At 43.7% G+C, this 27,162-nt stretch overlaps 2 protein-coding genes across 3 annotated transcripts in view; both read left to right on the forward strand.

Moving 5' to 3' along the window:
- The window catches only part of LOC102572825 (V-type proton ATPase subunit S1), a 96,012-nt gene extending 76,269 nt beyond the window's left edge, over window positions 1-19,743 (forward strand). Inside the window, exons 9-10 of the mRNA XM_019491950.2 lie at window positions 9,784-10,021; window positions 17,911-19,743. Coding sequence (XP_019347495.1) covers window positions 9,784-10,021; window positions 17,911-18,120 — 448 coding nt within the window. The 3' untranslated portion in view covers window positions 18,121-19,743. The remainder of the gene's footprint in view (window positions 1-9,783; window positions 10,022-17,910) is intronic.
- A 3,912-nt stretch (window positions 19,744-23,655) lies between these two features.
- SLC13A1 (solute carrier family 13 member 1) overlaps window positions 23,656-27,162 on the forward strand; it is a 92,460-nt gene continuing 88,953 nt past the window's right edge. For both annotated transcript variants that reach the window (XM_059725927.1, XM_059725928.1), the window contains exon 1: window positions 23,656-23,757. The gene's annotated coding sequence lies outside the window, so the exon portion shown is untranslated. The remainder of the gene's footprint in view (window positions 23,758-27,162) is intronic.

Raw genomic sequence — 27,162 nt, forward strand, 5'->3', positions numbered from 1 at the left:
AATATATGCTTTGCCTTTCTCAGACACTTTATTACCATTAACTAATCACCCCTTGGAATATCCTGTAAGGCAATTATCACCACTCCTTTTTTATTGAAAGGAAGGCTAAGATGGAGAGGTAAATGACTACTCCACAGACACAGAGGGAATATAGGCAATATCTGCAAAGGGACATGGTTGTTGTAGTGCTCAGTATTAGGCCTGTGGGAAGCAGCTAGTATTTGCTTTGGATTCAGCTGATTTGGGGGACAGTGATTCAATTCGGTGACTTGAAACACTGTCCAGATTCGATTCAGCCAAATCAGCCATGCTAGGCCCATCCTCCGCCCCTCTCCCAGCCCGGCAATTGCTGCCCCGTGTGCCTCAGCTCCCAGCTCTTGTTAAATAAAAGCTCTGACTCAGTGGGTGCTGCCGGGCGAGAGGAGATCCCTGCTATTCCGCACTGCCCCACACTGCATGGGGGGCTCTCCCCACCTCGCTCCCCTAGCCCCCCCATGGGTGCCCCACCCGGGCCAGCTCCAGCCTTTAAGGAAAAAAAAAAAAAAAAAAAAGAGAAAACTCCCCGACTCACTGCTCCTGCCAGCAGAGGCCCCGCTGCCCCCCACTGCCCTGCGCCATGTGAGGGCTCTGCACGAAGCCCCAAGGCTGCTGTAGAAGCGGTGAGTCCTAAGGCTTTTCTCGGCTTTTTTTTCTTAAAGGGCTGGAGCTTGCCCAGGTTGGGTACCCGAGGGTAGGGCCAGGGGAGTAAAGGGGGAGTCAGGGGGCTTGTGCAGAGCCCCCATGCAGCGTGGGGCAGTGTGGAAGGTGGGGCAGCCATGGGGGGATTGGAGGAACTGGGGGAACGGGGGGGCCAGGGGGGCTGGCAGGGGTCCCCCCATGCTCCCCTCCCCCGCCCCTAGTACTTACCAGCTCGGAGTGAGCTGCAGCTCCCTGCTGCAGCCACCAGGGACTGCCCCAATCATCAAAGCTCTCCAAATCTTTTCCAAAGATTTGGAGAGCTTTGAATCAATTCAGACTTTTAAATTGCCCCCTGATTCAATTTTGATTCAGAGAGTCAGCCACCAAATCGGGCCAAGCCTCCTCCAAATTGAATCACCACCCGAAGCTTTGCACAACCCTACTCAGTATCACAATGAAATCTTAGAGATCATAGAGAAGTAGAGCTGGAAAGGACCTCCAGGGGTCCTCTAGTCCAACCTCCTGCCCAAGGCAGGATCATCCCTATCCAAGCCATCCTATTCAATCCACGATTTAAACTCTTTGTAAGACTACCGTAAACCCTGAGGCAACACAAGAAGTAACACCCTAACCTACTACAGGTAAAGCAGGAGAGCCACAGCAGCCAATGTCCTGCTTCTATAAATGCTTACATTTTTAGACTGCTGTCTCCTGGAGCCCTGAATTAGTTGCCTAAACTACTTGTTCAAGGCAAGGGGAGAATTAGGGGCTTCAGAACAGGATTCCTTACACCCACTCTGAGTGGGGATCAGCCAATGCTAGCTGATAGGAAATACAGAAGAGGGGTGTGTCTTAAATTCGCTCTCTCACTGGGGCTTAGATGCTTAACTCTAAACTGCAGGGAACTGCTCATGATACTTGCAATTTACAGCAATTGTTGGAGTTCGGTGTGTGAATTGTTCCTTTCATATACAGAAATGGGAGCACTCTTTTTTACTGAGGCAGGCTTAATGGGAGAAGGTGCTACAGATGCTGATGCTGCTGCTGCCTCCTTCCTCTGCTTTCCTACAATAGCCTAGCAGTTAGAGCATTAACTCAGGAAGTTAGAGACCTGGGCTCAGCACACTCCTTAGCCTGTGGGCACTCCAACTCTTCTGCCATGAGAGTGCCTTCCCTGCTGGGATACAGGATGTTTGAAGCTGGCAGCACTCTCCACTCCTCCTGCTGAAGCTGTGGCACTTTACAGAAGCATTCTTCCTCATGCCTCCCTCCAAAAGCATCCTTCCTGAATCATTACATAGAAAGGGGATGTAACTTGCAGGCTTCTCATGTTGTGAATGTACACAGGGAGAACAGTGAGTGAACCAATCCTGCCACACCCCCATAGCAGCTGTTAAGCACTTGTATAGGCACCTTAGGGTGATATAAATATAAGCATAGCTGACTTGGAATTAGTTTGGGATGTAAGGTATGAAATGATCTATACAATATTATATGGAGAGGAAGGATTTGGACAGAGAGACTAAATCACTGAAAACTGAATTGAAATGCCTAAATAGCAACTCATAAACAAAATAACCAATCCCATCAAAGGTATGGGAATGCAGGATAAACTGGAAAGGGTATTAAACTACAAAGTTTACATCTTTTTCCACTGCAGAGCTATTAATGCAGTGGGGAAATGGCTCAGAAAACCCTGTAGCAATATAATAAAATGTTGATACTTTCCATCTGAACATCCTCGGGCAGAACTACAAGTGATGAAGGGATAATCAACAAAGATTTTGGAGAATTTCATAAAGCCCTTTATACTTCAGTATCCAGAAAAATGACAGGGGATTGTCTGGGGTTTGTTTGTTTGGTCAGGTTTTAAAGGTAGTATTGCTCTTCCAGAAAAGTAGTATTGCTCTTGCAGAAGAGAGAAACCCTGGTCTCATATGAAGAAATGGATGAGTTATGTGGAAAAGGATGTTTTCTTTCTGTCTGTCTCTCTGCTTTTGGAGAGTTACATTTACATTTCAAGTGTGTTCCTATTCTGAGGACACCACATGAAATGGAGTCCAGTGTTTCCACAAATTTTGCTCCCTGCATGTATTCAGAACTGTACCTGCTCACTTCACTGACAAGTTTTTGCTAGATTCTCCACTTTTAGCCCTGCAGAGACAGCACAGGCTCTGCTCTCATCCTTCTTGTGCATTATTCACATAATTATTCACAAAATTCTAAACAGTATATAGACAATTAGGGATGAAGAGAGCTTCACAGTGTTGAATGAGGATATAATTTGACCTGCAGAACTCTTCTTGCAGTTCCTAATGCAGAAAAAGAAAAGAATCCAGTGTGATGCTTAGATCCTAGAATGAGTTTTCGAGATTGTCCATTAGAAAAGATTTAACCTAAAGAAACTTGATCTGAAATCAGACACAAAAATGATGAGAAGCCCTTGTACTTAGTGTCGCTTTCCCAGTACAGTTATACTTTAAAGCTTGTTTGATTCCAATGTTAATGGAATCCCTGAATCAAGAGTTACAAGCTGTCAGTCTTCCACTATGAACAATTCTTTTATCTATTGCCAGAAGGCAAAGTATTAACTTCTGTTGCTGTCCATGTTATTAACTTCTGTTGCTGTTCAGAAATATGGAAAGAACTGGGGTATTAAACTGTGCATCTTCAAGGAACTTCAAGAAAGATTTATGGTAACTGTCATCGTTGTTGTCTTACTTAGGTGTTATTGATGTGTTGTCAGTGTTGTAGTCTTAGGAGCTGCAGTGCTGGCAAAAGTTGAAGCCAGGAGATCCCAACACCAGTCTTGTCTTAAAGAATGACCACAGGCTCAGTTCAGTGCCAAAGCCTCAGCCCGGGTTATTGTCAACAAAGGATGGCCTTAACACTCTTGTGATCTGACAGACAAGGTGTTAATGCATGTATGTGCATGACCAGGTCCTGGCACAACACTACATAGGGCCTCCCTAGGCCAATACAAAATTCCCATACTTTCCACTTCTTTTATACAGTGGTCAAAACAAGTTATGTATTACATTATGTATTTTGAATATCTTAAACCATCCTGTACTATGCTCTCGTTTCACATCCTGTTCTGGGTGTTTTCATTCCAGCCTTATCAGCTTGATACTGGGCAATCCTACACTTTGTACTGCTATCTCCCTGTCATGGCAGGGTCCTGGCGGAGGGCCGTGATCTCCTTGAGGTCCTCTCACCGCGCTACTCCGGCCCGAGGGCACCCTCCATTCTCGCCCTCCACGTCTTGATGTAATATGTAATAGAGAGGCTGCCTTGTGTTTCCTCGGGCCTGTCAGCTCCTGGACCCCTCGTGGGTCTCCCCGTACAATGGCGCTACCTAAGCGCCCCAGCCTTATGGGCTATGCGTGGCTCCTACCTCCCCTGATACCACGCCCCAAGCCTCGCAGATGTAATGGACGTTGTTTGGTCTATACGCCCGCTTGGCGGGCCTCCTCTCTCATGTGGCCCACTCTGGGCTCTCTCTCTCATGCCCAGCCTCTTGCTGGGACTCCCGTCTAGCCCACTCTGGGCCTCCCCTGCCGGTGTGGTTCCGCTCCGGGACTCTCCAGCGGGCCACCGGTCCTATGGGCCAACCGCACGGACACCCTCCCTGACTCTGGCTCCCCGCGCTGCTACTCCCTGTCTTCTCAGGGGCAACCGCAGCGCCCTGCCTTGGTCTGAGGGGGGGATTGCCGCACTGGCCTGTGGCCGGGCTCGCTATGCCCGTGCGCCCACACTGGGCTACTCAACAAAGCACGATGGCATTCCCCCTTTCTGGGGCTCGCCACGCCCACACTGGGCTACTCAATAACATACAAGGGCGTTCCCCCTCTCTGGGGGCTCGCTGCGCCCACGCTGGGCTACTCAATAAAACACAATGGCGTTCCCCCTCTCTGGGGGCTCACCGCGCCCACGCTGGGCTACTCAGTAATACCGCCCCTTTCCTGGGGCCGGGGGGCTATGTTCCCCCCACACGCAATCTGGGGTCTCGGTCCCCGTCTGCAACCTACGGGTTGCGCCCGCGACCCACTGGCCGCGCTCCTCGCCGCCAGCTGCTCGCGCAGTGGCGTGCGAGCTGCGCCTTCGGGGTCTATGTTCCCCCACACGCAATCCGGGGTCTAGGTCCCCGTCTGCAACCTACGGGTTGCGCCCGTGACCCACTGGCCGCGCTCCTCGCCGCCAGTTGCTCATGCACTGGCGTGCGAGTAATTGAGGCCTCCTCCAACCCCTACAGCCTCACCCAAGCCTCCGGGTGTAATAACACAACGCAAAACCACAAGCCCCTAGGCTGTAACACAAATGCAAGCCGCATGGCCATAACTCATCATCATAGCTCAAGCCTCCAGGGCTATCATGAGCTGTACTTGCTACTTAGGCTCCTTCCCATCTCTCGGCCGAGGGAGCTCCTGCCTCTCCAGCTGCTGGCAGAGAACTGCCAGCCTGGCCTCAGCCCTGGGCTTTATAAGGGCCAGGCCCTGCCCCCTACAGGCAGCTGGCTCCGCTTGGTTGCTCCGGCAACCCGCAGCTGCGCTCATTACCTGAGCCAGCCTCAGCTGGGCTCGTCATGTCAGGCCAGGGCGCGCTCACTCGCTCCCTGGCAGTTTCTCCTCTATAGGAGCAGGGGTACCGAGGTGCCCTGCGACACTCCCCCTCCCATCTTCTGGCAGGAGTGCACATCTGGCCCATATGACAAGTTTTGCAAATGTAAGGAGTTCATGCATGGTCAGGTTTGCTGATCAGACCTACTCTGACTGATGCTTTAGTGCCTTTAGTGCTTTAGTGTCTTTGTGTGACCAGTATATATTATTGATCAATGTTCCAGCACAGCCTACAGTAACCTGATAGAGGACAATGGTTAGAATTAGTTGGACATACAAGGGCCTGCTATATGGTCATCCTCGCTGGTGGCAAGGTGGGTTCGGTTCAGTGTAGGCAGTCATGTGTTCTTGTTTCTATTTAAAACCCTCATTGTTTCAAAAGTGATTACTTTTAAGATTCTTGATTGTGTCTTAAAGTATATGAACAGTCATAATCTCATTTCAGGCACTTAAGGGTTGTGAAGATAGTATGCTGAACCTTGGGAAGATATAAACTGTTCTGGGCACTTCACCACGTAGCACTATCTCATGTCTCAATAACCCAATCAGTCACTTAGTATTTTCTTGTTTAATACTCTCATTTGGCTCTTGGTAATTGGTACGGGCTAGAATGGAACAAGAAATCAGGAACTGTGTTTTGATGAACTTGCATATTTTGCTGAATGTTTTTACTTTTGAAATACTGAGGGGTGCCTATACACGAGCAGTGAGGCTACTCTGATGCGCTGTAATTACAGCACATTGGAGCAGACTCAATTAATCGAGTCTGCTGGGGCATGGTAATTACCATGCTCCAGCAGCCTCCAGCATCTCATGTATCAGCGTCCCCACACTTCAAAATGGTGGTGGGGGTGCTTTAACTAAAACTTGTTTGACGAGCTTTAGTTAAAGCGACCTCTCCACCATTTTGAAGTGTAGGGATGCTGATACACAAGATGCTCCAGGTGCTTTAATTAGAGTGGCACTAATTAAATCTTCCCCCATCCCAACTCCCGGAGCATGTGTATAAATGCTCAGGGCTTCTAAGTTCTAATCTGACTATTGATCTGTTGATTAGTGATTAGTTCCATGCGGTGTAAGTAGTGTTCTTGCATCTCTACAGTACCTGCTGCCCAGGAGTTCTTGTCCATGACTAGGGTTTCTAGCAGCTCACAATATATATACTAAAGATGGCTGTGTGATGGGTCACTTCACACGGATATAGAAAAACGTTCTCAATGTCCCCCGTTCAGTCCACCTGCCAAGTGTCACATGACTCTTCTGAGGAAACTCCATCTATGCAGAGAGCAAATTTTGGGCTCTGCTAGATGATGCATGTCACTGAACTGACATGGGCCATTTTAAATAAACAGAGGAGGCGCAATATGCACTTATTATTATGCCTGTGCAAATAGGAAAGTATTCGATTTGGATTTGGCTGATTTGGAGGACAGTGATTCGGATCATTGTCCTGAATTGATTCGGCTGAATCCGCTTCGGAAGATTTGGTGCTGATTCAGAGAAATTTGGTGATTCGAATCGGCTGGAGAGAGGCAGGCACTGCCGGGTGGCTGCAGGTTCTCCTGCAGCTCCTCCACAGCCCCAGCCTAGTCCCAGCACTTAAAAAAAAGAAGAAAAAAAAATCCCTGCACTCACCGTCCGCAAGAGCGGTGAGTGGGGCCTCTGGGTGCTCATGGCAGAGCCCCCTCATACAGCACGGGGCAGTGGGAGGAAGTGGGGATCGCCCCTCTCCCCACCTGGCACCCCTGTGGCAGCTGCCCCATAGCGGGTGCAGTGCAGCTTGGAAGGGCGTTGTGCACTGTCTGGGAGTTGGGGCCACAGGCTGAGTGCTACTGGGCTCCAGCTGACGTGGAGCCACCCCGGTTCCCAGACATCTCGCAGCGCCCTGCCAAGCCATTCTGCACCTGACCTGCGCCATGGGGCAGTTGCTGCATGGGTCCCAGGTGCGGGGGCCTATCCCTGCTTCCCCCCACTGCCTCATGCAGCATGGAGGGACTCTGCCATGAGGGCCCAGAGGCCCCAATCACCACTGCTGCAACCAGTGAGTGTGGAGCTTTAAAAGAAAAAGAAATAGCCCTGCACTCACTGGCTGCAGAAGCAGCGACTACAGCCTCTGAGGGCTCGTGGGAGAGCACCCCCAGCCACCACAGGGCAGTGGAGGGTACTGGGAATCGCCCCCCTGCCTGGCCACCTGCACAGCAGCTGCCCCATGGTGCAGGTGCAACGAGGCACAGTAGGGCGCTGCACACTGTCTGGGAGCTAGGGCCACTGGAGCTGAGTGCTGCCGGGCTCTGGCTATCACATGGAGCCACCCCAGCTCCCAGACAGCACACGGCATCCTGCTGAGCTGCACTGCACCCATGCCATGAGGCAGCTACCGTGCAGGTGCCAGGCAGGGGGGGAAGATCCCCGCTGCCCCCCACTGCCCCATACTGTGTAGGGGGACTCTGCGATGAGCTCCCAGAGTCCCCAGTCACTGCTGCCAGAGCCGGTGAGTATGGGGCTTCTTTTTTTTTTAAAGCGCTGGGAGGCTGGGCCAGGAGGGGGTTGGGGCTGGGCAGGGCAGCTGTGGGGGCTTCTCCTGCATCCCCTCCAGTTGTGCCTGCCTCTGCCCTGGCAGAGGGAGCTGCAGGGGCTATGCCCTGCTGCCGCTTGCCCAGCCACTGAAGAGGGAGGTGTGATGCAGGTGCTGCTCATTCCAGGTAGCAGCAGAGGATAGCCCCCACTCCCAGTGCTGCCATGCCTGCATCAGAGCTGTGGGTGGGGGCTCTGCCCTGCTGCCACTTGCAGGGAAGAAGGGTGGTGGGATGCAGGTGCGGCAGCACTATGAGCAGGGGCTGTGCCCTGCTGCCGCTTGCCCCATTCCACCCAGAGTGAGCCACATCCTGCCCCACCGCCCTGGCTGGGCAAGTGGCAGCAGGGCAGAGCCTCCGAATCAAATCAGCTACTGAAGCTTTGCACAGCCCTAGTCATTATTGACTTATTTATTTTAAAATATATATATATTTACAGATTTGCTGCACCAGAACAACATCCTAGACCCTAAAATGTTTACAACTCACAGGGGGGAAGACAGCTTAGAATATCCATATGTGTAGCCACTCTCAACTACTATAGATTGGCCCCTCAGATTGTATACTGTTGTACAGTACTGAAAAATACTTTAGCAAGCACCAGGCTAAAAAAAATGTAAACCAAGTAGGATTAAAGTACTGATCATTATGTAATAAGTAGAAAAATATGTAATCTTCAGTTTTCAGTTTTCTAAGTTGACACAGAGGATATATTTAATATAAGAATATTGGACTAGCTAAATAAAACTGAGTAAAGTAATTGTAATAGGATCTGAGCCCACTGAAGCAATAATGCCTGATCATTTTTTTTTCTCAATTTTTTTAAATATTAAAAATATTTTACAAGATCTTATACTGGGATGATGGAAATGTACACACACATGCACACACACACAAGAGAAAGGCATGCACCTGCAGGTATAAAATTAGATGTCTGCCTATAAAAATGACCATTGAAGGACTTGAACCAAGGAACACTTGCAAGAATAAACAAAAAGTTATCAAGTTAGTATTCATACGTGTGTGTGTGTGTGTGTGTGTGTGTGTGTACATACGTATACATATGTGTGTGTGTTTATGTGTATATGTGTGTGTGTATGTGCATATGTGTATATGTATATAAAATGCTTTAAAAATCCCATAACATTTTTACTGAATAATAGTACAGCAAAATCAGTGTTATCCAGCACTTCACTGTCCGGAATGCTCCGCTAACTGGCATCTGTCAATACAAATCTTCCTTCAGAGGGATGTGGCAAAAGAGAAACTAGAAGTCCCACTTCTGGTTTCACTGCCTCGAGCTGAGTTCTTTTTCTCAGCTTTTGAAAAGAAAAAGGCAGAACTTGTCCCTTTTTCCCAATGTTCCAAAGTGTTTGGGTAGTTCAAGCTGAATCTTTTTAAATTTGCTGTGGTAGGTTCTTAGGTATTGAAGTCAAGCTGACTTCCCTACCCCCCTCCCTGTCCCCTGGCACGCTGACGCCAGGGAGTGAAAGCCCTGGTGCATTGGACGCGGTATATTTGATTAACCAGCATCCCCCATTCCCCATGGATGCCGGATAACAGAGCTTTTACTGTATAAACCTACAGATAGTATCTCACTAATTATAAACTGCAAGCTACTGATGAAATATTGCATTAGAGCAGACCAATGCAGAATAAAATATGATATATTTTCTGCTGGCCTGTTGCAAATTAGGCAAATAGGGGTTATTATATGAAAGTTTAATAAGTAGCATAATTAGATTTAAAAGTCACTTTGTTCTAAATACTCCTATGGGGGAACATTCTAAATGATGGGTAAAACAGCTCATGATGATTTATCCCATCTGCCATTGGTTATTTCACTGATTATTACAACTCTTTCCTATGTAAATTTGATTCTTTACTTAGTTCTTTTTTCTTTCTCTCTCTAGATTTCTAATGACCAAGAGGTTCTTTGCAGGCTCTGCTCGAAACTGGTTTACTTTAGAGACTGTTGAAATTGTACAGGACAACAGAAAGGTTGCTAGGTTTAACGTCTCTGTCATCTCTGCTCCTGCAGAGTATTCATTTCATTGTCAGTTGGTGGGAACAAGCAATCTCTACGGTGCAAATCTGATTCCATCCAACAATGAAGCAAAGAGCTGGGACATTTTCATTTCTGAGTTTCAAGTGAGTACACATTGCCATTTCAGAGGCTATTCCAAGAACCATTACTTGCTATAGTAAATGCTCAACAGCATATATTCATAATACCCCTATTTTAAGTTCAACCCTAAGGGAAAGTTAAAAGAAAGTTGTCCCCTCCCCTGTGGGTGCTATTCAATAAGGGGTAAAGGAAAAGGCAATATCTGAACAATAAGAACATGAAAGCACAACTGTGAACAACAAAACCCTATAAAGTTGACCACAAAAGGGGGAAAATAAAACAATAAACGTTAATATACTTAATCAGCCAAAGAAATACTAAGTAGCTCCTTTGCCTGTTTACTGAATTGGGCTGCTATTGAAAACATGGACCTCTTAGGTGGTTGTTTTTATGGGTAGCTTAATGCTGCTTGCTTTGTTTTTATTTGATTTCTTTGCACTTTGTTTATCCAGGAAAGTACAGCTTAGTATGACTGTGTTTTTCAGCAGTACAGAATATCTGAACTCATGGTGAGTTCTGTTGTATAATGCCATAGATCAAAAGCCCAATACTGTTCCTATTGAAATTAATGGGAGGTTTGCCTTTGACATCACTGGAGGTATAGCTGCAGTTCATATGTTCACAGAGGGAAATCAGTTTCCTTTTTTTCTTCATGTGAATGAGGTACAAATTTCCTGTAGTTATAAGGCATTACTACTGTGTACTTTGCCAGACATGCAAAAACAATGCTTTATTTTGGGTATGGTGTTTTCTTATGAAGAGAGTATTTACATTTATATCCTAAAAGCATGTTTAAAACTCTGTAAAATTGAGTAGTTTCTTGCAAAGGAACATTAAAATGCAAGGGATAACTCCAAACTCTATTATATGTATAAAAGATGAGCTGACTCCGTGGTATCTGGATTCAAAAACTCTGTTACAATTCAGGGTTTGGCTATCTGTACCTGAATCTCAACAGATTTCGGTCCATAGCTGGACTGAACCTCATTGTTGGAAAGCTCATGGGAAAAGTATTGCTGCTAAGATTGCTCCCTGTTGATTCTTATGTCTCCAGCCTCTGTAACTTAAACAGGGATTGTGGTGGGGTTTTTGCTCTCTGCTTTCATTATGGAAGCTAAATGAAGGCACAATATAAAAAACGTTAGTGATAGACAGCATAGGAGGAGGGGAGCGAGTGAAGTATGGTATGGTAATCATCTTGTTATTAGTGAATAGAAATGTCTTCGACACCAGAAACAGCAGCAAGTCCACTCTGTTCATTTATTATACAGTCAGCTTTTTAAATACAAACACACACACAGAGCTTTTCTTTCTCTCCAGTCAGAAACTGCCTCAGTGCCTGGAAGGCTGGAGCATGTTGCTGAAAAGCAGGTGGCACCTAACTTAGTATTGTGGGTCACTCATGATGCTGTTGGTCAGAAAACCCTGAAGAGATCTTTGTCCAAACAGACAGTGGACAATGAAAGGTTCAAAGTGTGTAATGCACTTTGATAGCACTAAGGTTCGGGAACATGGAAGAATCCCCTTGTCACTTGTCTTTTCCCAGAATTTCTACACAAGCCTCAAGCTGTTGCCCCTTCAGAGCTGAGAAAGAGGCATTGTTTGTCTGTTGTTAACTTTCTGTTATTGGAATCCAAATTAAGGATGGCACCAAGAAGACCTATGCATGGACTGTTCTTCCTCCCTTACTTATGCAGCAGTTCTTGCTGCTTTAAGTACCTCTTGGGGAAGACTGTTCTTGTATATCTTGTCCTAAACCTCAAAACACAGCTTGAAAGGTTATGATGCAATCCCTTTTGTTGTACCACCCTCAGAAAAAATAGTCACTACTGAGTTTTGCCTTTGTCATTTCTTTCAGTTTGTAGTTATTATTATAGTTATTATTGCCTTTGGAGCAACTGTTTGTCTGGACCAGTCAGTGCCTCTCCAACTCCTCTGTGAATTCACTTGGATATGCGCAGGAGTTTGGAGGATCTATTGGTTTATGTGTATGTGCACCCCCTGGCTTCTGGCCTGGGCTACTGCAGGCACATGGCTGCAATTCTGGATTCAAAAGTTAACGTCTCTTCACTTGTTTATCTGCTCCATCTACGCAACTTAAACCAACCTGAGAAGATTGAATTGATTCAGCCTCAGGCCTTTTTGACTGTCTATACTTAGCCCCAAGCTCCACAGCAAGAGACAGGGGAAGCAGAGATGTAGAGGAAATGAGTAGTGACTGCAGACAAGGGTATAGCCCAGAATCTGATCATTAGTGAAGGAAGTCAGAGCCTTCAACACTACCAATCATAAATACCAATAGTGTCAGGATCAGTCAAAGGAATGACTGTTCTAGCCTTTTTTGGTTCCTTTGCACCATTCCAGCATAATCTATGAAATGAAAAGTTTCTTTTTAAGAGCTGCCCTTAGATACCTCCTTTTTTCTTTAGTGTACATCATGTTGGTTTGTAGACCCTTTGTTCCAAATAACAGCCCCAAACCCTGGGGACAGGAATCTTCAGATATTTTTAGGGCTAAAATATTTCAAACCATACTAATTGTATTCTGCCCTTGAGGGTAACCCTCCACAATCAACATAATACTTTTTCCTTAAAGGTTTTGTTAAAGGTTAAATGATGACAGAACTCCATTCAAAATATAGAGAATATAATTCAATTTTAAAAATAAACAGTAAATATAGAGTAACCTCACTTATAGAAATTATATTAGTATGTGCTCTAGAATTAAAGCCTACAGAGGGCTGGAATCTTTATCAAAATAGTTTTATATACATAAAAGTAAAGAACAGGGATTATGTATTTTTAACTTTACATAGGCATGTCTGCAGGGAGTCGCATCCTTATCTCCCAGCTGGGATCCAATAACACCCCCGTGGAAATGATAACACATCAGAAAAACAATACAACAATCTGTATATACTACAGCAATTTCCTAAAAGTAGATATGGCATTTTAAGAATGTACAATTAAAGCTTTCACCTCAAAGGTTTGCCAGGCACAACCCTGCTTGAATATGGAACAATTGTATTGCACATAATAAAATTCAGTCTTCCTGGCTGTAGTCCTGGCAAATTAACTGTCCTGGTAAAAGCATATCCATCTATTAAATACCTCAGAGAGTTCTTGTAAAAATTGGAACACAGAGGTATTGTTTCACAGAAGCTCAATTCTTTCTGTGAACCAAAATTACATGAAGCATCATCTGCTTTTCTTTTTTCCAAACAATCTTTCAGACCATATTGTGTGCCTCCCATTCCAGTTTTGGTCTGATGTCTAAACAGTGGCTTAACAATTTTAGATCCTGGCAAATGCATGCATTCACTAAAGCTGTGTACAAACTTGGCTGCCCAACCAAAATATTTGTTTTCTATTATTCAGCTAGAATCAGAAATATATCAGTGGATGTACTGAAAATCAATCACTATTTGCAAATTCTCTTCAGTGATAACATTGGGAAGACTCTCGAATTATAGAAAAGGGTCCAGAACGACTAGCTCCATCAAAATATCTTTACCATCCCTATGGGGCTCAAATAATCCTCATCTACTCTAGTTTTGCAGATCATGATGAACAGCGCTAGCCAGCACTTGGATTTGCCATTGTGTTTGAGAGAGAACCATTCTCATGTCAGAAAGGTCTAAGCAGGTTTTTAATAGAATGTAGCCACCTGAGTTCTGAAGAGCAATGTAAACTGGCCCTTCTCCATGATAGTAGACTGCCCTCCATTTTGGACTGTCAGATTCCCTAGAGCCTGGGCTTCTGTGCACACTCAGAAGTGATCTGGTTTTATCACCTAGATGCGTTACCTACCTAAGCTCTGATGTGATCCAATTTGGTACTGGGGACATGCCTAAATTCTTGGAGGGACACAACCTGTTAGGCATGTTCTAAGCATGGCTAACTTATGTTGATGACATATACAAAATGTGGTGGGTCCTACCTTTTGCCCAGCAGACTAGTGATTACAGTAACTTCACAGATTCTAGCAGGCACATAAGCTCCTGAGGGGGCAAGAGTTCGGGCACACTGAACTCCTTTCCTGTTGGCTAGCTCTAACTTTCTTTGGATTTTTGAAAGTGGCTACCCTACCACATTCTCTAACTAGAACAGCCATCTAAATCTAGTCATGTGGGCGCACTCTCCCATGCTGACGGGCTTAGAGTGTAGGCATTAGGGGCACCTATATATGAGCAGTAAGGCCGCTTCAATGTGCTATAAAGCACATTGGAGCAGACTCGATTAATTGAGTCTGCTGGAGTGTGGTAATTACTGTGTTCCAGCAGACTTCAGCATCTCATGTATCAGCGTTCCCACATTGAAAAATGGTGGTGGGGGCACTTTAAAGCTTGTTCAATTAATTTTACTTAAAGCACACCCGCTGCCATTTTTGCTCAATGAACTTTGGTTAAAGTGCCCCTGCTACTATTTTTCAGCGTGGGGATGCTGATACACGAGATGCTCCAGGTGCTTTGATTAGATTAAAGTTTCCCCCACTCCTGAAGCATGTGCATAAACACCCTTGCATTCTTACATATAATGTGAAATCTTTCTATCTAGATACAGATATTATATTTTGCAAGAGAATATTCTGCTAAGCACAAACACTTACAAAACCAGTGGCGACATGCACAGGGATGCACATGCACCCCCTGACAGCACCATTGCACCCCTTGTCAGGCCACGCTCCCTGTTTAACCAGCGGGCAGGGGGGCAATCGGGAGCACCAGTGCCCCCACCCCATCCTCCCCGTGAGCGCCGCCAGCAAAAGCATTTTGGTGAGTGTGATTGGCTGCCGGGAGACACCCCCCACCCCCAGCAGTCAGCATGATTGGGACTCACCACCCCTAATCACTGACTGATGTCAAGGAGGGGGGGCCGGGCACCAGTCGCCCATGTCCAAAATCCACCAATAATCTATGTTGCAGACCCTTAACTCAAGCAGTTATTAACAACAATCTAGTTTGCAAAGAGCTGTAACTCAGAGGGGTCTCCTGCTTGGTGGTTCTTCACAGACAAAAATGTTAGGCAGATAACTGCCCACACCGATTGCAGGCCTGCTGGTGACTAATCAGTCCAATTGCAAAGAAGCAAATCCTGCTGCAGTGGTTACACACATGTGGCTGACTGCTGCTCGATGAAGGTGTATTTTTCTCCTATTCCTCTTCACCTTGATGCTGGCTCTGCACTGACATTCAAAGAAGGCTGTTGGCTTTTTGATTTTGAGCTGCCAGGCATCATGATCTGCAGCCTGTTTCCCACAGTTTGTGGTCAGTTCTGCAGGCAGAAAATGACCTTTTCAGAGTATCCTTGAAGTGCTTGTGTGGGGCCTTTCTTTTGCATTTCCCCATCATCAGTTCCCTGTACAGCATGGCCTTTGGTAAGCAGTTGTCATCCATCCAGGCTACCTGCCTGCCCCACCACAGCTAAGTCTGCAGGAGAATTGCTTCAATACTGGTAGTATTGGCTCTTTTGTAGCACCCCCACGTTGGTGTCCTGCCAGCAGATCTTGAGAATGGTGAGGAGGCAGCACTGATGAAAGCACTCAACGAGGTGTACATAGTGGAGATATATGACCCATGACTCAGCACTGTACAGTAGGGTGAAGATAGCAACAGCTCTGTACACCTTGGCTTTGGTCTGTCCCGTAGGCTGTGACTATTCCAGACCTGTTTTTGAGTCTGTTGAAGGCACTGCTAGCTTTTCAGAATCTGTTGTCTACCTTCTTGTCAACTGTGGTGTCATGTGAGATGACACTCCTCAGGTAGGTGAGCTGTTTGACAGCATTTAGCTTGGTTCCTTCAATAGTCATCTTTGGTGGCACATAAGCGTGGCTGATAAAGCTGGAGCTGGCTGATAAAGAACTTCAGTATTCCTCAGACTGTTGGTAAGTCCAAAGAGTGGTCATGTGCTACAGATCAGGTTGAGTGTAGGCCACCAGGGCACAATCATCTGCAAACTGAAGTTCACAGATGAGTTGCAAGGTCTTTGTGTAAGCCTGTAGCTGTCTGAGATTGAAAAGGTTTCCACCTGCCTGGAAGCAGATGCAGGCACTTTTCTCACCTTCCCCAAGATTGTCCAAAGCTTGCTGCAGCATCATGGAAAAGAAAATGCTGAACAAAGTAGGGGTGAGTGCAGAACCTTGCTCAAATCCACTGGAGGTCAGAAAGGGATACAAGAGGTTGCTTTTGTACTTGACCTGCCCACGCTGACTGTCATGGAGTTGTCTGACCATGGTGAAAAACTTAGTTGGGCATCCAAGCTTCTCGAGAATCTTCCAGAGGCTATTTTGGTTTATGGTATCAAACGCCTTAGTAGGATCAATGAAGGTGATGTACTTGTTCTACTCCCAGCACTTTTCCTGTATCTGTCTGAGCACAAATACCATATCAATTGTGCCTCTGTTTGCTCCGAAACCACATTGGCTCTCTGGGAGGACCTCTTCTACTATGGCGGGCACCAGCCTGTTGAGGATTCTAGCTTAAATCTTCCCGGTGAGGAACACAAGGGTGATCCCTCGGTAGTTGGAACAGCCTGACGTGTCCCCTTTATTCTAGTAAAGGGTGATGATTACAGCGTCATGCAGATCTTGTGGAATTTTCCCTTGCTCTGAGCAGGCTATAAAGAGTTCATGGAGCTTGAAGTGCAGGGCAGGACTGCCGTATTTCAGGGCTTCAGGTGAAATTCCATCAATTCAAGGGGTTTTGTTGCTTTTTATCTGGTTGATAGCAGTAAAGGTTTTTTCCAGTGTAGGATGCTCATCTAGTTACTCCTTGACAGGCAGTTTCTTGACTTGGCAGAAAGGTATACTGTGCGTTTAGCGCTAAATAGAGTTTGAAAGGGCTCAGACCATCAGTCCATGACAGAGTCTTTGTCAATGAGTAGGGTTCAGCTGTCAGAGCTCCTCAGCAGGCTTTGGATCAGGAAGATGGGGCTGTAGGCAGATTTCAGTGCTTTGTAGAATAGTCCACCATCTGTTTTGGATATCACACAGTTTCTGTTGAAGGGTGTTACATGCCTGGCAGTAAGCTGCCTTCCTCTCGGCTAGCTGGCTGTGCTAGAAAGGCTTGATGAGTGGTCCTCATTTTTGGGGGCAGGTCTTGGATGTCTTTGTCATTTTCATCAGACCAGTCTCAGTTTCTCTTAGTACTGAGCCCAGCAATCTCCTTGGTAGTCTCCAAGACTACGTACTTGATGTGTTCCTAGAGTCCATCAGGTGAGGTGCCTGCAGTATGGGATTAGTTTTCAAGCTTCGACTGAAGTGTTGCTTGAAATTTTTGTTGGCAAGATTGATTTTGCAGCTTTGAAACATCAGATTTCTTTGCGGGGGTTGCCTCTGTGCTTAAGCTGAGGCTTGAAATGGAAGGACAACTTGGAACGAACGAGTCGGTGGTCAGCATAACAGTCAGCACTACGCATTGCTCTAGTGTGAAGCATATCCCCAAGATCATGCTAATGCACCAAGATGTAATCTATCAGGTACAAATATAGCTACAGCTATGATATATTTTACCTTCTCTGAAATTGTTTTTATGAATTATGCCAAGCCTCATTAAAATGCATAATTCAGCCCTAGAGAGAATGAAACAAAGTAAATTTCTCTGGTGGACTCTTTACTCTTACCATCTCAAGTGAATTTGGACTTCAAACTGGATAATAAACAAAAGGGGAAAAGCCCTCTCTGACTAGCTAGGACTCAAAAACACTTTTTTCTTTGGAAACCTATTTGTATAGCATCTGCTCCAGCATTGTTCACTTAGCACTGTCAATACAAACAACATGTTGCTACCAGTATATCATGCAATAGTTCAGCAGGAGGCAACTTTTTTGGGTTTTTTTAATGAACATGTATATCTTCAAATAAGAAAGTGTAATATAAATTCATTTAGGCTTGCCTATCATTTTCTCATTTTTAGATTCAAGGCTTCAGTGTTGAAAACAACCGGTTTTCCTATGCAAGTGACTGTACATCGTTCTTCTCCCCTGGAATTTGGATGGCCTTGGTGACATCAATAATTTTATTATGGATCTTGACCTATGGTATCCACATGATCATGCAGCTCACAACAAACAGTAGATTTGATGATCCCAAAGGGCTTGCTCTGTCAGTTCCTCAAACAGAATAGCACTGGTTTGCTTTAAAGTGCCTCAACCATTTGCTATGAATAGCATGCGAGTTTTAGGTTCTTTCCACTTAATAATACATGTACATGGAGAATCATTGTTGGAATAGTTTAGTAAAACTACACAAATCTGAGTACTGAAATCTTTCTTGTAAAAATAAATAAATAAACGGCAACGCAATAATTCTGCTGTCTATTACCCATTTGTTAATAATTAGTTAATGAGTTAAAGGTCTGAAACTAATAGTAGCCATGGGTCTCACCAGCCACAGAAAAGGTCAGTAAGAAGTGCCAGCATATTCATTATTGCTGTTATATAAAGGATGTCACTAAAGTTCTTTGAGACCTTTTGTTTTTTTAAAGAGTATAAAGGGTCTATGCTGAAACTTCTAAGTTTTTCCATAAGCATAAGGAAGATTTCAAAGGATGCTAATTAGGCAAGAGGCAAAAAGGTGAAGATGCTAGCAGCAACTTCTGCAGAGACTTTAATGTGATGGGTAGAGTAACTGCTAGGAAGTGGTAGAGATGCAGAAAAGAAATAGAAGCATGTTTTAGAAATCATCTGCTTTTTAAAAGAAGGCACCATTATTCACATTACACTCCAGAGGGGGCAGAAACTACCAAACAGCTACTTGTAAATTATTGCTTAATAGTTAAATGAAAGCAGAAATATTAAACTTTTTCAGCATGTTCTAACATGACCAAATGTTCTACTGCAGGCAAGTCCTTAAAGTTAATTTTGATAAGTTAATTTTCTTACCTCTACACCTTTTTAGCTATCCAGCTAATAGTTTGGTATAACCCTGAAGAAAAATGACATAACATTACCTGGAAGTCACTGTGCCAGTGAAATATTGTAGTTTGATCATTCCTATGAAGATCCTGATCAGAGGTGTCAAAGTTCTGGCCCACAGAGCTGTATCACATAGCCCACAGGGCTCCTAAAGGGTCTGTGATTTTAGGGATGGGATGAGCAGGTGCAGGAGCAGGGCCTACCATTGAATTCCACTGTACACAGCCCCACTGGGACCTGCGTCAGTGGTGGAGGATGAGAAACAGCTATGTTAACCCCGTGGTTCCCTGGTACCACTTGCCTTGTTACCACAACTGACAGATCCAGCCTAGGGGACCAAGGCAGTTTGACATCGCTGATGCCGATGACTTTAGACGTCTGAGCCTGTTCAGACTGAATGCATATGCAGATTTCATAAGTACTATATCCTCTCTCCAATCAAGCTGACTACTGACCAAATTCCTAAACTATACAAAAACTCTTTTGTCTTCATTGAAAATTAAGTCCATGTCAAGTTTGATGTCTGAATGCCTAACACATTGATATTCAAATCAAATCAACCAATTTTTGTTGCAACTTTTCACAAAAAGTTCATTTTATTGAACTTATAAAATTGAAATTGATAATTTTTTTAAACATTTTGAATTCCAGTAGGCAAAATCAATTAGTGGGTTAGCACTTTCACTTTTGTTTTTGTGATAATTTTGATATAATTTGTGTAACAGTTGTCAATGGACTTGAAGGATGCTGACTCCCTGTTATATGAATCCAGACTTATGTAACCTTGGCCCATGTATGTAAGCCAAGAAATAAAGAACAGTTTCTTACCATCATTTCTGTGTCACGGCTTTATTAATTAGTAGAAATCAATTATATCTCTTCCAAAAAAGAGATACTGAATCCTTCAGAGTAGATGAACCCAGAAGGGAGCCTAGCAGTAGACTAAATTGGGGGTTGTGGCATTTGATAATGTTCCTGGAAGCGTTTGGAACCACAGAGAACTTGGAAAATGAAATCTTCCACACTGGTCTGTGGCAGGCATGGGAACTCTACGATACTCTTCTGAGCAGGAGACAAAGAAAACTGCAAACTGTTGATAAAACATTGTCAAATAGTGTTCTTTGATCCACCCAAGAAAGTCAAATGAGGACTCATTTGCTTTCCAAGAAGCTAGCTGGCAAGTGAAACAATTGAGCCATATAAGTAACTTATTTTTGGAAAGGAAATCATGTGAATATGTATTGGATTTGGAACCTCTTGTTGAAAGCTCTGGAGCAGGAAATGATCTAGGAAGTTAGTCTTTAGAACTGAAATGTCTAGGAATTACAAAGACCGCTTCAGAAGAGACCCTGGGTTATGTGAGAGAAGGCTTATGTGCTGTACTTGCAGTATTTAGAAAAGAAGTTGAATGTGGTATAATGCTTTCCCTTACCTGAGGGAATAGGCCAAGAGTATATACTATCTGAGTTACAGTTCATTTCATAAATTCTTTCCAGCCTGGTTCAGCTGTGACCACCTTGTCTTTTGGATTAGGTAAAATGTCACAGCCCAGGGGAAATCAATGAAAATATTACCATTGACTTCAGTGAGGTCAGGACTTCACTCTTGAGGTATAACCTTGACAGCGATCTAGATAATAAGGAAATTCCAGCATTATATGTCACTGCATTTATGCACTATATGTTGTCCTGAATAAAATGTATGTCAGTAAAGTAGAAGGCTTGTCAGGTGAATCCTGGTTGCATAACTCAGGTTGCATAATTCAGCATGTAATGCTGGTTCCACTTGTGAAAACATGCCTGTTTTGTAAGTTCTTCCAACTTTTAGGCGTATCTGGAGAGTAAGAGTACCTCAATAGAAGAGATTTCCCTGGGGCCTGAGAGCACTAGTTCAGACCCCTAGAAAGTACAAAATGATTTGGGGGATGGGAGTCAGGGAAGAATAGTTTTTAAAAAATATGAACATATACTTTCTCTTTAAAAAATAAAAATACAAGAAAGTTTGAAAAACGTTAAAAATGAGCAGAGATGGGAGTATGATTTTTGTCTTAAAAAAATTAAAAATCAGGGAGAAGATTAAAATGAAAAAAATGAAACTATTTTTTTTCACAAATATTTCATTACAAAACAAGAAGTGGCCAGAGAACATGAGGCGCTAAATACATTTAAAGGGGAAGCAGTATGACTTTGTATATTGAGCACTGAAGTGGGATTCCAGAGGCCTGGGTTTTACTGCTCTGACATTAATTTCCCAGGTGACCTGGAGGAAGTCACGTCATTTCTCTGTGCTTTGGTTTCTCCATCTGTATCATAGGGAGAAAGTATTTTAACATCTACTGATGAGGTATAATATAATGCAGGGTAATTACAGAAATAGGCAACAGTTAAAACTTTAAAAATAGCATTTGAGAGGATTTACTTGCATGTCTGAAATTTAAGTATGTGGTAAAACAAGAATCATTAGCTGAATAGCTTCCCATCTCTACTGACAAAAGAGAAAACTCATTGCAGCTGAAACTTGCCCACCACTGGGTGTGGTGTCATATAGGATGTTTGTTACTTCCTCACCAACCAGTTCAGAAGCCAGGTAGTGGAGTGCCCATAATTTTTCCAGTGCATGAACAATACAATCTGAGGTTAATAGAGACTAAACTAGGGCAGTCAGAACCTGGAAAAGAGCAGAAGGAACAGATCCGAGGCAGTACCTTATAAGACAGCAATTGGGGGGGAAGGTTGACAACCTGGGAGATGCAACAGAAAGTCTGAGATGCAAGGATTGCTGTTGCAAGCATAAGGCCAGTAATAGTCTGAGCAGCAAATATAGGGTAGTGCACAGAAAATTGACAGACACTGTAGGTGCTTCTATATGTGCGATTAGCACAGAGCAATAAACTCCGGTGCCTATTGTGTTGGAGTTTATTGCTCTAGGGTACTGCATTTGAATTTGCACCTGGGACCATAGCACATCGAGCTGAGTTAGAGCAGCCCCAACTGGCAGGGTGCCCGGGGGGTCAGCCTGCCAGCCTAAGGGTGCTCCGACCTGGCCCAACATCCTGCAGAGGGGCTGTCTGGCCCATAAGGGTATTCCACTGAGGGGGCTAGCTGGCAGGCAGCCCTCACGCTGAAACACCCTTGTGTCCTAGCCAGCCCCATTAGCATCTACATATATGTTGCTTCATGCTAATGAACTGTGCCATAAGACAGTACTTGCATTTACAAGTACTAACCTGAAGCAGAGTTAACTAATTTCCTGCAGCCTAATAGGACCATGCGTGTAGACATTGAGACTTTACTGCATAGATAATTAGGCAGCTTTGCAGTAAACATCTCGTGTATGAGTTATGTTAAGACTCAGTTACGTTTACATGCCTATGCTGCACTGTCACAACGAGTTGTGTTTCAGACTGTTTGGTTTCTCCTTAAAGACACCACTGAAGCAAGTATATGCTAAAGGGCATTTGCACCTTTTGTTTCAGAGTGCCTTAGTAAAATAATTCTCTGTTGTTTCCTTGGAATCTGTGGCTTTTGAGAACCCAGCAAATGCTTAATCCAGTCAAATCTCCTCTTCTGTGGTGCCTGCTTCTGAACATAGAGCATACTAGATTAAGAACTGCCATATTACAACATTCATAACAACACCTGTCACTCGGGTCATTTACAATACAAAAAAGATTTTTTGTAAAGTCTCTTGAAATGGTTTAAAACTGCTTGGAAATGGGACACATTTTTGTAAAAATGATCTAATTTGAGGGGTCAAACTTTTAAATATTTTTACCAGCTAAAATGCTGGCAATTGCCCAGGGTGTTTCAAAATCTTCAAGGGAAGGAAGGCAGGCATTTTTTTTGTTGGTAGGCATATTGAAAGAAGATTCTCCAGTCATGCTAATATATTCCTATCAGACCTGTTATTAACAGAGAAATAGGGATGAAAGAGCAGATTCTTCAGGGTTGAGATTAAAAAAAAACCCTGAAAAAATAACCAAGGAGCGAAGAACTTGCCAAGGGGTGGCTCTCAGCTGTACTGGTATGTAAGTGCAACCTCTCTCTCTACCTGCTTGCGCCAGTAGGTTAGTATCCCTATTGTGTGGGTGGAAGAAATAGTTACTTCAAAGAGCATCAAAGACCAAAGCACCTGCTCTTGATTTTCTGTAAATTAAGCTGCTTCTAGCTTACAGCTATCACATACCAGGATTTTATAACTTCACTGGGCCCTCCTATAAGTGTCCAGTTTGATTATAGATTCCTCACTCTAGACTGAATGGACTTCTCTGTAAATCCAGGATCTGGTATGTTTTTGAATTATTATTATTGTTATTTATTTGGGGTTTTTTAAAAACCTTTTCTCAGACTTAATCTTTATTATTGCAGAAAATGGTTTACTGAATCATCATCTCTTTATCTTTTTGCACATTTGTATCAAGTGATGTGAGAACCCAGTAGAAGAGTATTACACCAGCTTCTAATCTGTTTTAATATTATTTGAACTAACTGGAAGGAAAAAGCATTGTCTAAAACTATAAAGTCAAATGCTACCTTTGATATACACGTGCAGCTCCTATTAGTAAATGGGAATTCTGTGTGAGTATTAACAACTGCTTATAGATATTTTTGGAGGGAAGATGTATGTTGAATATTTTCTAATGTAATAGTTGTATTTATCCCTTATATACTGCTTTTCAATAAGGGACCTCAGAGTAATAATTAATTTTTGTTTTAATTTTACAGATGGGAAAAACTGAGTCACAAAGATTGAGTGATTGCCCAGAATCAAAACAGCACATCATTGAGAGTCAGAAACCCAAGCCACCCTCCACTTCTGTGTCTACTTGCCTGTCTCCTTTCAGTGAAGTAGGTAGCCATTCTACTGAAAGGAATTTTTATTGAATAAGAATCTCAGATTCCTGATCACTGTTCAACAAGACTTGTCTCTAAGCCTTGTGTACAATTCAGTCACCTGTGTGTTAGAACAGCCTCAGGACAGCTTCCACTTTAGGCTTTGTTACAAAGATCTTTATTCATTGCTGACAAAATCTTGAAGGCAGCATGATGTAGTTCTGGCCCCTTCCCAACTTTCTGTTTGTATGAGGAGGACCAATCAAGGTTAAATTAAGGTTGTCCAGGGCCCTAAACAGATCATGATGTGGTTCCCACCATGGCTTAGCTCTTGTGCTTATAATGCCAATTTCTTTTCACTGTCCTTGCATGGTGCAGTCAGTGGCGTTGGCTTTTTGCTTCTCCCAGGAGGGGGATGTAATAGCCCTATGCTTTTACAAGTGATATCTGTGGGTTTCCTCCCCCTGATAATCAAGTATGGCAGCAAAAGGGATAACCAGCACTTATTTCTGTAGTTACTGTGAGTCTTCGCACACAAACCCACCTCCTAGTGCATTGGGTCTTGGCACTCTCTCGCCAGTGAAATGCATAGTGAAGTTTATACCTCTGAGAAATACTGTTTCATGACATATGCAGACTCAGGCAAATGCAGCTGTAATAGTTATACTTGGGTCATATTTTAAATGTTTTCTTCACAATGACAAGAGCTAGAGATTTCATTTTTAATTAAAGCTGAGATTCCAGTATTGTCACATTACTGCAGGGTCAGAAGGCTGCAGGCCAAGGCTTCAGTTCTGTGCTTTACAGCATTCATAAAGCAACAGAATCAGGGCCCAAAGGATATGAAAAAAGGCAAAGGAATTCCATTTTTATTTGAGTGAATATTCATTAGAAAAAATGAGGCATTCACCCTGTTTTACTTATAAGTTAACTGACTAGAACTGTAGTTACAAAATAAGCATACTGCTTTAGCCTGTATAGCTTGTATGGCCTATTCATAGAATCATAGAAAGTTAGGGCTGGAAGGGACCGCAGGAGGTCACCTAGTCCAACGCCCTACCCAGAGCAGGACCAGGCCCAACTAGATCATCCGAGCCAAAGCTTTGTCAAGCTGGGTCTTAAAAACCTCCAAGGACAGAGATTCCACAACCCCAGCAGCATGATTGATGGGTTTATGTCAGAGTTTCCACTGACTTACAACCTACTGATATTTTTGGGAATACACTAAGTAGAATTTAGCTTTCAATGTTTCATTGCTTTCTGTTGGATTACATAGAGCATTTTCAGCTAACAATTGATACATAGATACTGAAAGGAGAGGGGAAAAACTGGGCTTGGGGGTGGGAGAGAGAGAGAAATGACTGCCCCGATTTTGTGTGGGAAATGGAAAATTGCACATTTCCCAAATTTAGCTTGATCTCAATTCTGCCATAGTTTCCTATACAAAACACTTTGTAATCAAAAGGGGCTGTGATCAATATAGCAGGACAGAGAATTGCTTTGGTAATCCAAGTAAATCAACTAAGGAATGACAATTAGATTTTCTACAGTTTGAAATCCAAAACTTGTTCCCCGATTAAGATACTGCACAAGTTGGTGCACATGGATTAGAGGAAATACTGGATTTGCCTAATGCACAACCTCAGAAATATTACCTGCTGCATGTTGGTTAACCTTTGGTTAACTTCTATGAGCTAAGTACTTCTACCACCATATCAGAAAGGTGAAGGATGCCTTCCTTCAGGTCACTGTCTTCATCTGGCATTACCAAAGGTTTCATTTCAAGGATTAGGCAAGATTGTGTGTTATTCATTAATCAACATTTGAATCTCAGCTAATCAGCAGTGTACAAATCACTTACAAAACCAGGAATGGATTTGGTTACTTTGCAACTGGAGTCTCATTGAAAAACTGCTTATGATTGGAAGTTACAAAACCATCAGTTTTATTGCCAGTACATAAACTTAAGTTGGTATTGTTGTATGTTGTTTTCTCCCTGAAGTTTTTAGTCCAGCACTTTATCTGAGAGAAAAGATGTGCTCTGATAAGCTCTGAACCATATGCATAAAGGTATCATATGTAATAGAGAAGAGGAATTAAATATGCACAGTATGGAGCTATAATAAAAAATTATTTTATGCCTGTTGATAGTTATTGGTTAAGGACCAATGGTGTATTTGGGTTCTGTACCAGATGCTGGAAGATAGTTTGTTGCCCAAGAGCCTTGCAGTTTAAACAACTGCTTATTAAAAATGTTTAAAGTAGCTATGGGATAGAAAATGTAGAGACATAGGGCTAAATCCTATTTTACTTTATGTGCCTAAATAGCATATTCAGGGTCATGTAACTGCAGTTTTTGGGACTTACACCATTTCAGATTCTATTTCACCCTGTGGCAACACAGAATCAACGTGTATGCATAGCTACTGGAGAGGAGGAGGAATGAAGAGTCCTCACATACTGTACGCAGTCCAGTAGTCTAGTGGTTAGGGCACGTTTCAGGGTGCAGGAGTCCCAAGTTCTAGGCCCCTAGAAGAGATTCATTTGGCCTATTTTCCAGTGAAGTACTCTGATCACTAGGTACGGGTTAGATATTTTCCAAGCCCATATCCAGCTCTGCAGTGGACATAGAGTGCATATAGCAGTATATGATTGAATCTGCACAAGTAAATACTATGGAGGCAGGAATAATTTGGCCAAAATACTAAAGCTAGCTTACTTTTGAAAAATGCCATAGGTTCTTGAGGGAAAAGACCTTTTTTTAAAAAAATGATATCATCAGTTCAGAGGGTAACTAGCCTAATATCACAGTGCCCGCAACACTCAGGTAGTAGTTCATCAGTGATCTGGAGAGATATGCCAATGCATGGTACAATTACCTGAGGCATAGAGTGACCATATTTCTTCCCAAGTCATAAAATAGGACACTACACTCCCCACTCTCAGACATACTCAGCTGTTTTTGTGTTTCAGTCTCAGTTCAGCGCACTAGAGAGAAGAGGGGGGAGGGTGTGGAAGTTGGGAGAACGGGGGGGGGGGTGTAGCACTGTGGGTTCCTGAAGGGCTGGCGAGTGTGTGTGTGTGTGTTCATGTGCGTGCAAAGCACTGTGGGATCCTGGAGGACTGGCATTCCCTATCACACTCTCTGACTGGAGAGTATCACTACTCCTGCATTTCCACTGAAAATAGGACAGCATTTGATAAAACCAATGACAAAGTCTGACCCTGTTAGCTTGTAAAAGCTGGGCCAAAGCTGGTATAGTTGGAGACCGGGAAGTCAGGACCTAATTTTTCTATATTCTATCTTTTCTTTCAAACTCACCACAGAAGGAAGCACTTGTTACTAGGCTCTATTTATTGACAATTTAGCAATGTACCTGAATGGAGCAGTGGTCAGAATCTAGCCTCTTCTAGAAATTG

This window comes from Alligator mississippiensis, chromosome 4, assembly GCF_030867095.1.
Source record: "Alligator mississippiensis isolate rAllMis1 chromosome 4, rAllMis1, whole genome shotgun sequence".
Taxonomy (NCBI): domain Eukaryota; kingdom Metazoa; phylum Chordata; order Crocodylia; family Alligatoridae; genus Alligator; species Alligator mississippiensis.